Source organism: Dermacentor albipictus, chromosome 1 (assembly GCF_038994185.2).
Source record: "Dermacentor albipictus isolate Rhodes 1998 colony chromosome 1, USDA_Dalb.pri_finalv2, whole genome shotgun sequence".
Lineage (NCBI taxonomy): Eukaryota > Metazoa > Arthropoda > Arachnida > Ixodida > Ixodidae > Dermacentor > Dermacentor albipictus.
The window spans coordinates 210,468,933-210,481,305 of record NC_091821.1 but is presented as its reverse complement, the minus strand read 5'-3'; the positions used below and the strand labels follow the sequence as shown (position 1 = coordinate 210,481,305).

Genomic DNA, 12,373 nt, shown 5'->3' with positions numbered 1-12,373 from the left:
GGTAATTTCCCCGATGATTTCATTGGGTTCATTGTCTGTTGGTTTCTATTTCTTGCAAAAAAAAAAAACAAATATATATATGGTTCAAAGGATAGAAGCATGTAGGTAAAATAACAATACTATAGTAGTGACGTTTCGGCTGGAGCCCGGCCTCCATCAAGAGTCTTGATGAAGGCCGGACCCGGGCCTAAACGTCAGTAAAGTCAGTAAAGGCCTCGAATCGGGCAGCATTTACGCCTTCATTTTGCATGTGTGGGTTCATTAACCAGTTGCCGTCACCTAAAGAGATCACGTCTACACGTGACGCCTGCGAGAAAAAAGGACGTTCCCCATCTGCCGTCAATGCTGTGAGTAGTGGCGCTGGTTAATACTCCCAGGGTTAGTTCTAGTCGATAAACATAAATACCTCAGTAAGTATATCGGAAAATGGTGCCGCGGTAGCTCAATTGGTAAGAGCATCGCACGCGTAATGCGAAGACGCGGGTTCGTGCGCCGCCTGTGACCAGTTGTTTTTCATCAACTTTCATTTTCATTACGTTATCATTGCTTTAATTCAATTGTTAAGTACAAGTTTTTTCCCCTATGCTGTCCTTGGCGTCTTTGTTTGCTGGCTTCTTCAATATATATATATATATATATATATATATATATATATATATATATATATATATATATATATATATATATATATATATATATATATATATCCAGGGCCTAGCCAGGGGGGGGGGGGCTTATGGGGCTTCAGACCGCCCCGCCCCCCGAAATTTTCTCGGGCTGTCGTGCACCGCCGACCAAAACAACCCCCTGCGCCGGCAATCATTCTAGATTTTGTCTAGAATGTCCTTTTCACGCTCGAAAAGACAAACACATTTCAGCGCGAACATTGCAAACTCGGGCTGGATTTCGTAGCACCGCCTATGCATCCGGAGTCGCATAACGCTAAGAGCCCCATCCAAGCACGAAGTTTTAAGGGCGTTTTGATGGCGAGCGGGCTCGTCGCGGCATCTCGCGGAGGCCGCGGGATCTACGGAGCGCGTGGATTTCAATTCCGAAACTGAATGGGTATAAAGTCCTCATAAACGTTTGATGTGAAATGTGCATTGACATTTCCAAAGTCGTGCATTAGATTTTCAATTCCGGAACTTCGCGGGTTTAATGTTGTTATAAACATTTCACGCCAAAGGTGCATGGACTTTTTAAAGTCGTACATCGGACCATCGACATCCGACCACCGACCATCGACATCGGACAACTAGACAAGCCGAATCAACACACTATCACACAAGTTGACAAAGCACGCAGCGAGGTCCGATGAGACGAGGCGTTGTGGTGGTTCACTTGTGCCGTCGTGTCACAGAAAAGAATGTCAACATTTTTTTCACCTGCGCCAAAGCACCCATGTAACTACGTTCTTTTTTTTGTAGTTTGACTTTTATTCGCGAGGACCACATCGAGCCTCTTCAATTTTCTTCTCGCTACCCACGGGCTGCCAGAGCCAGCCAAAGCGTATGCGTTTTTCTCGTGTTGCGCCGACCACCGCGACAAGGGCGATAACATCATTACCGCGCGCCGCATGCTGTATGTGCGAGTGAAAGTGTCCGGGGCGGGGTTGGCATAGGTGAGCAGATGATGGTGGCTCAGTTTTGTGTGCGCAAGGGAGAAAAGCGGGGAGGATGGGCGCCGCCTTCCGTCGCGCGCGATACGTCAGGGGGAGTAGAGGGAGGGAAGGGGGGGGGGCGAGCCTTAGGATTCTGTGATCTGTGATTGCGCAACATGTTTATTTGCCTTTATGACGCACTATACGCAGTGACTTTTTCTTAGATACTTAGATATATTGGCGACTTTTACGTATATTTAAATATCTTGCTGAGAGGTTTTCTGAATACGTGCAGTGAACCTTGCTTCCAGTGACAATTTCTTGCCCTTTATCAAGCTGTACCTTCGCATTTGTAAATTTCATTGTATCGTCGCATTTATAATGTACGAGGGCGAGTCAAATGAAAGTGAGCCAACCCATCCCGCGCAATTATGGTTTGGTTCATTATCTGCGAGGCATGCGCGTAGCACACAGGGATCTCTCTCATTTACAAAAGTGACACACAGATGCGAGGATAAATGTTTAATGCTCTCGTACACTGCGTTGAACATGGTTCTGTGACATAATGGACGCTCCAAAAGTTGAACAGTATGGTGTCGTGAGGTTTCTGACAGCTGAGAGTGTTTCCCAAAAATATATTAGTCGCCGTATGGCTGCCGTGTACGTTGAACATTGTATTTCATTGACCACTGTGAAGCATTGGAGCAAACGGTTCAAAGAAGGACGTGAAAGTTGCAAAAGACCGGGCCAACGCCAGCTTGCAATGACCCCCAACACAATTGCAAAGGTTGATGAACTGATTAGAGAAGAACGGGGGATAAGCATCGATGAACTGGCAGAGCGCGCGAACAACAGCCACTGTTCGGTTCAAACCATAGTTCATGAACATCTCAGTCATCGGCTCTTGTGTGCGCAACGGATGCCCAAGATATTGAACCACCGCTAGAAGACTGAGAGGTTTGGCGCTGCCTTAGCTCATCTGATCCGGTTATCACAATGAGGGTGACGACTTTTCTGAAATTGTGACCGGCGACGGGTCATGGTGCTGCTACTACGAGCATGAAACACGACGGCAAAGCTTACAGTGGAAACATTTGAATTCACCACCCCAAAGAAAGCAAAGGCCGTCATTTCCTCCGCAAATGTGTTGTTGACTTTGTTTCTCGATCGTCAGGGGCCATTACTGATCTAATTTGCTAAACCTGAAGAGACTATCAGCCGTTTGCGATATTGTGAATTGTGATATTGCGATATTGTGAAATCGACTGTGTGTCGCAAACAAGAACAAACGACATGGAAAATTGACGAATGGGGTGATCTCGCTCCACGACAATGGCCGTCCCCAGGTCCTTGATGTGGTTAACACAAAACTTGCAAAGTTCAAGTGGGAAACGCTGCAACATCCGCCATACACCCCAGAACTGTGGCCTTGCGACTTCCACCTTTACGGGCAATTAAAAAAAACAGCTAAAGGGAACCTAAAGGGACGTGAGAGAGTCAGTTGCAGACGTTTGAAGCAGCAACCCAAGGAATTCTATGAGACCGGAATCCCGCGACTGGTTAGTCACTGGGACAAATGTGTAAATGGTCAAGGAGAGTAGTTTTAAATAAAGTACGCCGCTTGTCATATATTCGCACTGGCTAACTTTCATTTGACTTGCCCTCGTATATATTGTAGAACTCCTGCTTTTTATATGTGCTCTCTGTTGCGACTATAATTTCGGTGCAATTACTCACAATACACGACCGGTGACAGCTGCTCCTGCGCAATACATTGGAACAAAGGACAGCGTCATTGAGATTTTTCCTTGGCCGTTGCATATATACAAAAATGTAAACGAGGTTCTTGAATGACAAAGCTTAATTAAAATGATTGTCCTCAACTTGTTCATTTCACGGCCTTTACGTTTTTCATATGAGCAGCATGCACTGCTTTGCTGGTTTTGAACTGATATAGTTCTAAAGTTCGTGTGATATTTTCTTTACGTAATAAATAGACAAGAAAGATGGAGGCATTGGTATCAGTTATTTCAGGTACAATTTTTGGGACATACGAGTATATTCTTTCTTTAAAGAAAATACATATTTTCCTTGTATTCACAGTGCGTAGTGTTCAAATTCGTTTGCAGAATCTTTCGAAATGGCAATGTAGTTATTATTCATGTATTTGAACCCTCGACAAATTTCATAACGAGGAGGCCGAGATTCAATGTATATCAGTGGCGTAGTTTACGCGCGGAAATAAAAATCTATAGTTGGAAGTAGTGCTGTGTGTGTGTGAGTTTTCTCTGTTCTCATCCGGTTGCGCTTGCACATTGTATTATGAAAAGCAGACACCGGTAAAAAAAAAATTGCAGGCGGGGATTTCTTTGCACTACTATGCATTTATGGGGCTTTGATTATTATGCACGTGGTCAAGCTCTGTCTTTTTTTTAATGCATGGCGTTATTGTATAACTCCTGTTCCTGCTTTATTTCGTGCAGAAATAAGAGAAAAAAAGGGAGGGAGAGAGAACTAAACCAATTGCAGAGCTCACTTTTTTGAAGCCGGTGTTCAACAGTGCGCACGCACAATTCGCCAGGATACGTGCCTGCCCGAAGCGTTAATATTCATGGGTATAACTCTTGATATGTGCGAGCTCTGTTTGCGAATTTTTCTTACTTTTCCGGTTTATCCAATTATCATGATTACTGCCCTGATAGTCTCTTCAGTGTATAAAGCTGTGCAGATCAAAGTACAGTTCCCACGGCACCTAGAATTTCCTAAATAGACTTAAATACATGGCCTCTAGAGAATGCACAAGCAAAAGGTGGGGGGTTCGCTATGGAGGATGAAATTTGCCGTTGCCACTACATCTTCCTTTTTTTCTTCTGCAGACAGCTCTGCGGAACTCAACAACAATCGTCCCAAAGAACGTGACCGGGAACGTGACCGTGAACGTGACCCCTGACTACTACTGGGATGATTATTACGACTACACTACTGTGAGTAGACGTATAGGTTGCCTATCGCGACCTTTAGTTTTGTAATACGAGAGCATTACTTGGCAAATTGTGCGACCCAGCCATCCATCCGCGTCGAACCATTCATTATCAACCATGATAAACCATGCTTCGGCGGTGGCTGTGTATGACCCGGACGCGCGGGCCCTATCTTGAAAGCGATCCGCGATGGGGACAGAGTGCACCGAATGCTGATAGCTTCGTGTGCGCCGTGTTTTCGCCGCTTAGTTCGCGTTGAAGCGAGAGGCATCACGAAGGTGATTCGCTCGCTGCTGCGGGCCCTATATCTTGAAAGTGATCGTCTTACCTGACGGACGGACGGACGGTTTCCCTTGTTTGGTCGGCAGAGAAATGCTTACGTATTAAAAGAACAGTTGGCCACGTCGAGGATTCGATCCTCTGCCCCACCTCCACCACTCGGTAGCCGAGCACGCTAAACACTGCGCCAACATTGTAACATGCGGCAGAGGGGAATATCTTCGAGGCTGTGCACGTGACTGGGCTCAACTTTGCGAGCGATTCACTAGATGGCGCATGACAGAAGTAGCGCCTAGAGTTACTGTATATGCTACCAAAGGTAGCATATACAGTAACTCTAGTGGCGGCACCATCGGCGCTATGGAGTCTTCATCGGGCGAAGTTGAACCGCTCGCGTGTGCATCATCCGGCGAGACAGCACAGCGTGGCCGGAGGCGCCAGTTCACTGCCGACGAAGCACGATCGAGACCATAGCAACGCGGCGAAACGCGCGAAGCGAGCTGCTGCAGCGAAACAACATTCACCACCCCGGCCCCCGACAACGCGAAAGACAGAGAGAGCGGCTGCGGAGCGAGCACGGCGAGCAGCAGCGGCTGCAGCGAGTTAACGTGCTGCTGTAATGTCATTGTGCTGAAAAGTGGTGTCATCGAGAATGAGCACTAAACGCAACGTGCATGAAACGCTACTTTAATGGGAGCTCCGCATGTAAAACTCGGCTGAGAGATCGCAATGTATGGCCGATTTGTCGTCTTGCGTGGTTGCGACCTGATAAACATACAATGACATACATGCGACCTCATACATTACACTCGGAAATATAACGCAGCAGCACTAAACTCGGAGATATAACTCGGCGACACACACAGCGACAAGTAATGCTCTCGCACTTACACATCTTAATAATTGTTTAGGTGCCTCCATAGCTTTTATTTATTGCTTGTCATTTGGGTTCATTAATTCACTGCAATATTACAGTACCGCAAGATGATCGTGAAGATCGTGGCTAGTATGTTGCGCAATCATGGCTCCAATGCTGTGCTGCATCGCACTAGCGCGGGCTACGTTTAACGGTCCCTTTTGGCACTGCAAGGTCGTGATTACCAGCACTGCAGAATTAAGCGAAACTGAAGTGAATCGAGAACAGTTCAACGCAAATGTAACTCAAATTCGTGGCGTGGTCATCCTCAGCATAGAAATTTCTTTCAAGAAATTTCTATGCTGAGAAAGCATCACAATGCGCGCTAGTCTGCGCAGACGAAAAAAAGAATTAGCAATGCTAGTGAGCAATGCTATTTTGTAAACACGTTTGCACTCGTGCTTAGGTAAACGTGTAATACAATCCACCTGTCTTTCCGTGTGACTGGCTGGCCAGAATGTTTCTGTAGCATGAACATAAGAATATCGCATTTCGCTGATCTAATGAGTTAGTTCATGAAATCTTCGCTTAAAAACACGAAGCCCAGAAGTTGACTTTAAGGTCACAGAAAGGCTCATGTACAATCTGTGGTAAGAATTCCGAATACGCTCTTCATTTCCGAAAAGAGGTCGTTGAGGGCACGCACTGCTGATTTTTTTGTTTTGTTTTTGTTTTCGCAACGACCAACACGCTTTACGAGGAAGCACCGGAGAGTTGATCGCAGGGTTGCGATGCAGACGCAGCGTTACGAGGTGCAGTCTCTGGGCGACCTGCCGCTGTGTCAGCACAGGCTCACGCTGTACATCCTGCCCAGCCTGCTGCAGGTGATCGCCTTCCTATACGGCTCCTACATGTTCCGGATCATCGGGGTTGACGAGGAACTGTACGCCATCATGGAGAAGGTGCGTCTGCGCCGCTGCTCGCATCGTTTGCACATGACACTTGGTATGGCACCTGGTCTGGGCTCGCTTGGGCTTTTTTGTAGGTGCGCAAAGCGCCAGAAATACCCTCGCCATGCTCTTCCTAAAGACCGAAATGGAAAACGAGAGAGCGGCTGACAAGCTAGATGCAGGCTTGAGGCGATTTACAGCGGTAGAACAAGGAATGCCGCTGATGCCAGCGTTTCGACGAGGGGACTTCCCCTTGTCGCCCCTTGTGGAAACGGTGGCTTCAGTGACATTCATCGTTCTAACACTGTTATTCACTAAAAGCCGAAATATTACACATTCGCGAATTAGTGTGAGGTCTACGCAATGCGCAGAAAACGAATCAGAGCGAAAAAATTGACCCGTCGTTTTTTGTTTTTTTTTTACTTGTTATTGATTCCTGGTCGTGCTTCCTTCATATTTGAGCGCAATGCACAAATGAGCCCGTTAACACGCCCTCCACCAAAGTCGCCACCGCACCTCCACGAGATGGACGCATTGATCGCTGAAATATACCTATAGTACGAGATTTGACATTTCGCAACTAACAAGAAATTTTCTGTAATTTCTGCACCAAATGCAGAAAAGGTTGCGCCAGCAGTGGGCGACATACGTCGGTTGTAGCACTGGCACACGATCCTGCCGCAGTGTCTCGCTCACTGAACAATCGCGGGACTGTTCGCGCGTGCAACGCCAGACATTGTGTCTGCGGCCATTCTCTGCCCAGCTGAGGCACGCGGTCAATCTATATGGCATAAAAGAAGGCCGTGTTTTTCTGGGGATGTAAACGCCGACTTCAGATTGTAAATCACACGTTGCACCGTAGAGGGACGTCTTCATATGCACAAAGTACAGTGACAAACGCTGAATCAATTCACGTCAGAGCAATTTTAGATATTAACTTACTACATGAGATACTGTAGTCCGCTCCTCTTCCTGTACTGCAGGAACAGGAGCGGACGATGTTAAACAAAAAAGGGAAAGGGGGTGTAGGCAGGAAGGCGAAGGAACGAGAAAATTACGCATTATTCGCAAGCCATGTCAGTTCATCATGATATAAGAGTAATGTCGCAAGAGTGATTGTAAGAGAAGCATTTAACAGTAACGCTACAACGAAACCAATTACGAACCATATTATACGTGAAGGTCCCGTATGATATTTCGGCTGCGTAAACGACGTTGCGAGGGGGATGTGTACTTAGACTCTCGTGTGCTCATAGATGTAAGCCGTGTGCTAAACATACCATATTTGTCAAAGTAGTCCGCAGTCCGCGTTGGTTTAACGTCCGAGGTCGCGGAATCGAATCCCAGCTGCGGCGGCTGCACTTCGATGGGAGCGAAATGCTAAAAAATCCGAGCACCGTGAATCGGGGGCACGTTAAAGAACCCCAGGTAGGGAAAATTAACACGGAGTCCCAGTACGACATGCATGCCGCATAATCATATCGTGGTATTGGCACGTAAAACCCCTAGAATTTAATTGAACAGCTGAAGTATAGCATTGTATCAGGCCAAAAAAGAAAGCTGCTAAGAAGGTGCACTTGAAAACAACCTTTTATTCCTACAAAGAGAGACGTAACCGCGGGATTTTGTTGTTCCTGGACCATATTTGGATTGTCTTTAGACGATCTAATAGTTTGTTTAGACAATCTAATCAATTTAGTTGGAATCTAAAAACTCACTGACAATCTTTCACAGAGTTGAAGGCAACGCCGCGTGCGTCTTTTTTCCTTGTTAAATCAGGAAGTATTCTACAGACAGAGCAACGTAATTCTCGGCATGGCAGACTACGCATATTTCTCAAAGATAGCAAAAAGTGTAATTGCATATACTGTATGCTCACCTGCAGCATGATAATGAGAACACGCGCAGAAAACCTGCAATGAAGGCACGCCTTCAACACGAGGCATTGAAGAAACGCTGAAGATTCCGGATTAAGCCTTTATTTTTGTATCAGCTACAATTACAAAAAATAAATAATAAATAAAAAGAACGTCCAACGAAAGACAGCCCAATGCTTCTAAACTTACCACGATACTAAGTATGCGCAATAACAAGCACGTACTAGATAAGAAAAGGAAACGTTTAAACGCAAGAATAGCTGCAGAAACAGAAAATAGAAATAGACATCAATGCACATCAAAAATTTGGAGGACGCTTAAGCTTGCGCCTTTAAGAGTAGACCGCGATAGCATTCAAAGACCCCTGACTGCTTTTCATGCTTCCGGCAACTTCAGCTTATGTAACCGTAACGTTTACCGGGAAACGTTGGCGGCGAACGCTATGCACGAAAGTAAGCTGTCTTGTAAAAAGGCAGCCTCTTGCGTGGCTCGATCTCTTGCTATTGCCTCGCACTTTTAATATTTCAGTTTGAGAAGAGCTGACATAAAATATATGCACTGTCGGTGTTTTTTTTTCTCTCCATTGCATTTGTTTGTGGGCTGCCGATCTCAGAATTCCGAGGAATGACGTTGCAAAGAATGAAGGACAATGTATGAGCAACTTTGGTGGTAGAAGAGCGGTTGGGTATGCGCGGTTCGGAATTTGGTTAAGGCTTCTTTTCGCCGAAGCGGCACCGACGCCAGATTTGCTACGACGCTGTGCCCATAACGCTATCGCGTTATGGCAATGGAAATTACGGCAGACTGTTTATTAATGCGAAATCACCCATTGCGCGAAAATCCAGCGGCGTGACCGAAAGATGGTACCAAAGATGGCCGACGCCGCAAAGAGTAAAAACACGTCATAACGTATGCTCGGACTGACGTCACGTTTCTCAGGGAGGTTCCTGTGAACAAAGTAAATTAACGTCTGAAAAAGAAAAAAAAAACATTTCGCAAAAGTTCGGTTCGGGCGCGAAACGAGCACGCTTCCCCGACACCATGGCGGCTCCACAGTTCTGGTTGACTAAAAGGTGTGCCTAATGCGTGCGTCATTGCCTGCACACGTGACGTCACACGAGGGCAAGCGAGCGCGGTGAGACGATTGGCGCGTTGTGATTTGGCCTTACCGAGACGCAGTTCGGAACGCAGGCGAGAGCTTGCGCGGAAAGGAACGCGCGAGAAAAAAAAAAAGTCAAACTAGAAGTATATTTCAAAAAAATTTTCAATAAAAAATATTTAAAAAATACTGTCACATTCCGACAAGTAAGCAGTCTTAAGTGTCACTGCCGAATTTCTTGAACATGGTCAATGCAAGAAATTTGACATCTACGAGAGCAAACTCAACACTGCTCCACAGGGGTATTTCACGGCTCTTGGATAACTCCATCGGTCTATGTAGCGTTTAAGAAGTTTATTGAAGTGAACAGTCGTTATAAAAAAAACTTATGTGGTGACCTTGGCGTTATGTGGTAAGCCAGGAACACGCGGCGGCTGATCCAAAAAAGAGGTGGTGCGCCGACACCGCAGCAGTGTTAGATGCACGGTGCAACTTTTCTTTAGAGCGAGATATCCTTGATCGCGCTACCCACGGTCTTTGGCCATCCATTTGCTAAACTGCCTGCGCTCCAAGCGCGCGTTTTGCAGTTAGATGTACTTCTCCCAGTCCTCGCGCGGTCAGATGGGATCCCGTTATTTTTCACTGTTGATAGGTGGGGGGGGGGGGGGGAGGGGCTGTGGCGGGAATCTCGCACACGTCTCGACCTCAAAGTAAAATATTACGACGACAATTAGCTAATCATTCGGTTGTAAATTGCGATCGCAATGAAGTAAATTAGCAGTCGCAGAAAGTAATTGATTATACTTACGTTACTTTCCTGTTACCGTTTCTTTATTTTATTTTTCTAGTAATAACGAGCTGGTGTAGCATTTTCTAGCCTCGTCTTTCTTTCTTTTTTTTGTCGTCGGTTCAATTACAGCGAGTTGTTGGTTTTGGCTGTCTTAATCGGTAATTTTTTTTCGTTTCCTTTGCAAGGACATCGCTGAAGCACTGAATGCCCGATTATAACTTAGAGGTACAGCGCGGCGGTTCGCCTTTCGTCACGACGCCACATGTTTATGGTGTTTGTTGTTCACTGAATTTTAGCGTTGTTGTCTGCGTTGGATTTTACAAATTATTCTAAAAGTGAGCGCCACCTAGTCCGACATGTCCGCACATACTTACGCACGAATACTTCTCCGTAGCTTCATCATTGTTCGCGCGTTCTGCAACCGTTAGCAAACGCTCCTCCGGCATCATTGTTTGCTCAGAGTGAACGTGTACTCTCGGAATTGTATCGCTTACCAGAACGGTGTGCAATATAACCGAGTAGTGTAAGCAGTAATTGACTAGTATGGTATGGTAAAACTAGACTAATTTACTAGTGACAGAAAAAGAAAATCTGTCGTCTTTAACGTTCCTTCGGGAAGAGTAATCTACCAATTACAAAATTATTAAAAAATGCTATTGATTACAAGCGATCAATTATTCCTATGGAGTTACGTGCAAGTGTGATGCCAGGGGACACGGAGGGAAGTAGAACCGAGCTCAGGCAGGTAGATACAAGGACTATCGCCACGCAAGGCTTGGCGAGGTCACGAAACAATATTGCGCAAAAGCTGCGAATCACTGCGGGACAGCGCCTGCACCGTACTAAGGTCAAGGAGCGGTATAGACGCGCCTTTTGCTGGCATGGGGCCAGACCTTGACCAAGGACAGTGTTTACGCTTAGTGTAGCTATTCTATCTGTCGCGCGATAAGTTTTCTCCTGTCTGCAGTGGCTGCAGAGGTCACTGCAAGGGCGTAGTATAGAACGAAACGGGGTGCTCGCTTTCCGCATGCTTTCATTCGCTTTTGGTACTTTTGTCTTTCTCTGCTAAACGCCGTATTTGTTTAACGATAACGCAATGTGGGACGCCGGTAATCTTATTTTACTTTCTTTGTTTCTGTAAGGTGACGTGCGCTCTATAGCGAACAGCCTAAGGGCTGTACTTAAAACGTACACTACTTGTTATGGAAACAAGTGAACAACTTCAGTTGAAATGGCGGTGACAGGATGAAAGCGCATGCAGGGTTTAAGATAGCTCTAGGCTGCATTAAATAAAACGTTCGTTACACAAGAGAGGAAAAAACAAAGCTGCATTTATTTTTTGCCTATTGATATGTGTCCACTGCTTTCTCTAAAATCTTTACAATATCTTTATGATGTCCTTGTGATAAGGGATTGAATATAACAGCTCACGACGTTGTACCTGTGCACTTTAACGTAGTGGGCGGAATGAGTACAATTGCATGTACTGTTGAAAGAAATAATGAACTTCAGTACGTTCTTGTTGTTTGTAAGTAAATGAAATAACATAGTTCAGAAGTACGGCTCAAAGCTCTCCACCAAATAAAATAAATGTTAAGCAGGTATTTTTTTGCTCGGTAAAACACTGAACGCACTTAAAGACGCAACAGATACTCGTAAGTACAGGCTCTGTCAAAAGTTTTGAAGCCACTCAGCGTTCCGAGGTTTAGGACAGTGAGCCCCGTGGTCCATCTTAATCTCTGCAGTTTTGGCGCTACGAAGCTTGCACAGTTATAGGCTGCTTGGAGACACGGTCATTCTTCGAAACGTTTGGCAAATTTTATACACTTTCGTACATTCGAAAGCGTTAATTTACGATTCTGTACTTTTCCGACTGTAATACATCGCATTATTGTTATTACTTTGTGATTAGAAACAGCTATGAGTGATGCATTTCAGGAC

At 45.6% G+C, this 12,373-nt stretch overlaps 1 protein-coding gene across 2 annotated transcripts in view; it reads left to right on the top strand.

The window, feature by feature from the left end:
- LOC135906630 (uncharacterized) overlaps positions 1-12,373 on the top strand; it is a 77,013-nt gene that overhangs the window by 46,744 nt on the left and 17,896 nt on the right. For both annotated transcript variants that reach the window (XM_065438111.1, XM_065438112.1), the window contains 2 exons: positions 4,477-4,584; positions 6,514-6,678. In XM_065438111.1, coding sequence (XP_065294183.1) covers positions 4,477-4,584; positions 6,514-6,678 — 273 coding nt within the window. The remainder of the gene's footprint in view (positions 1-4,476; positions 4,585-6,513; positions 6,679-12,373) is intronic.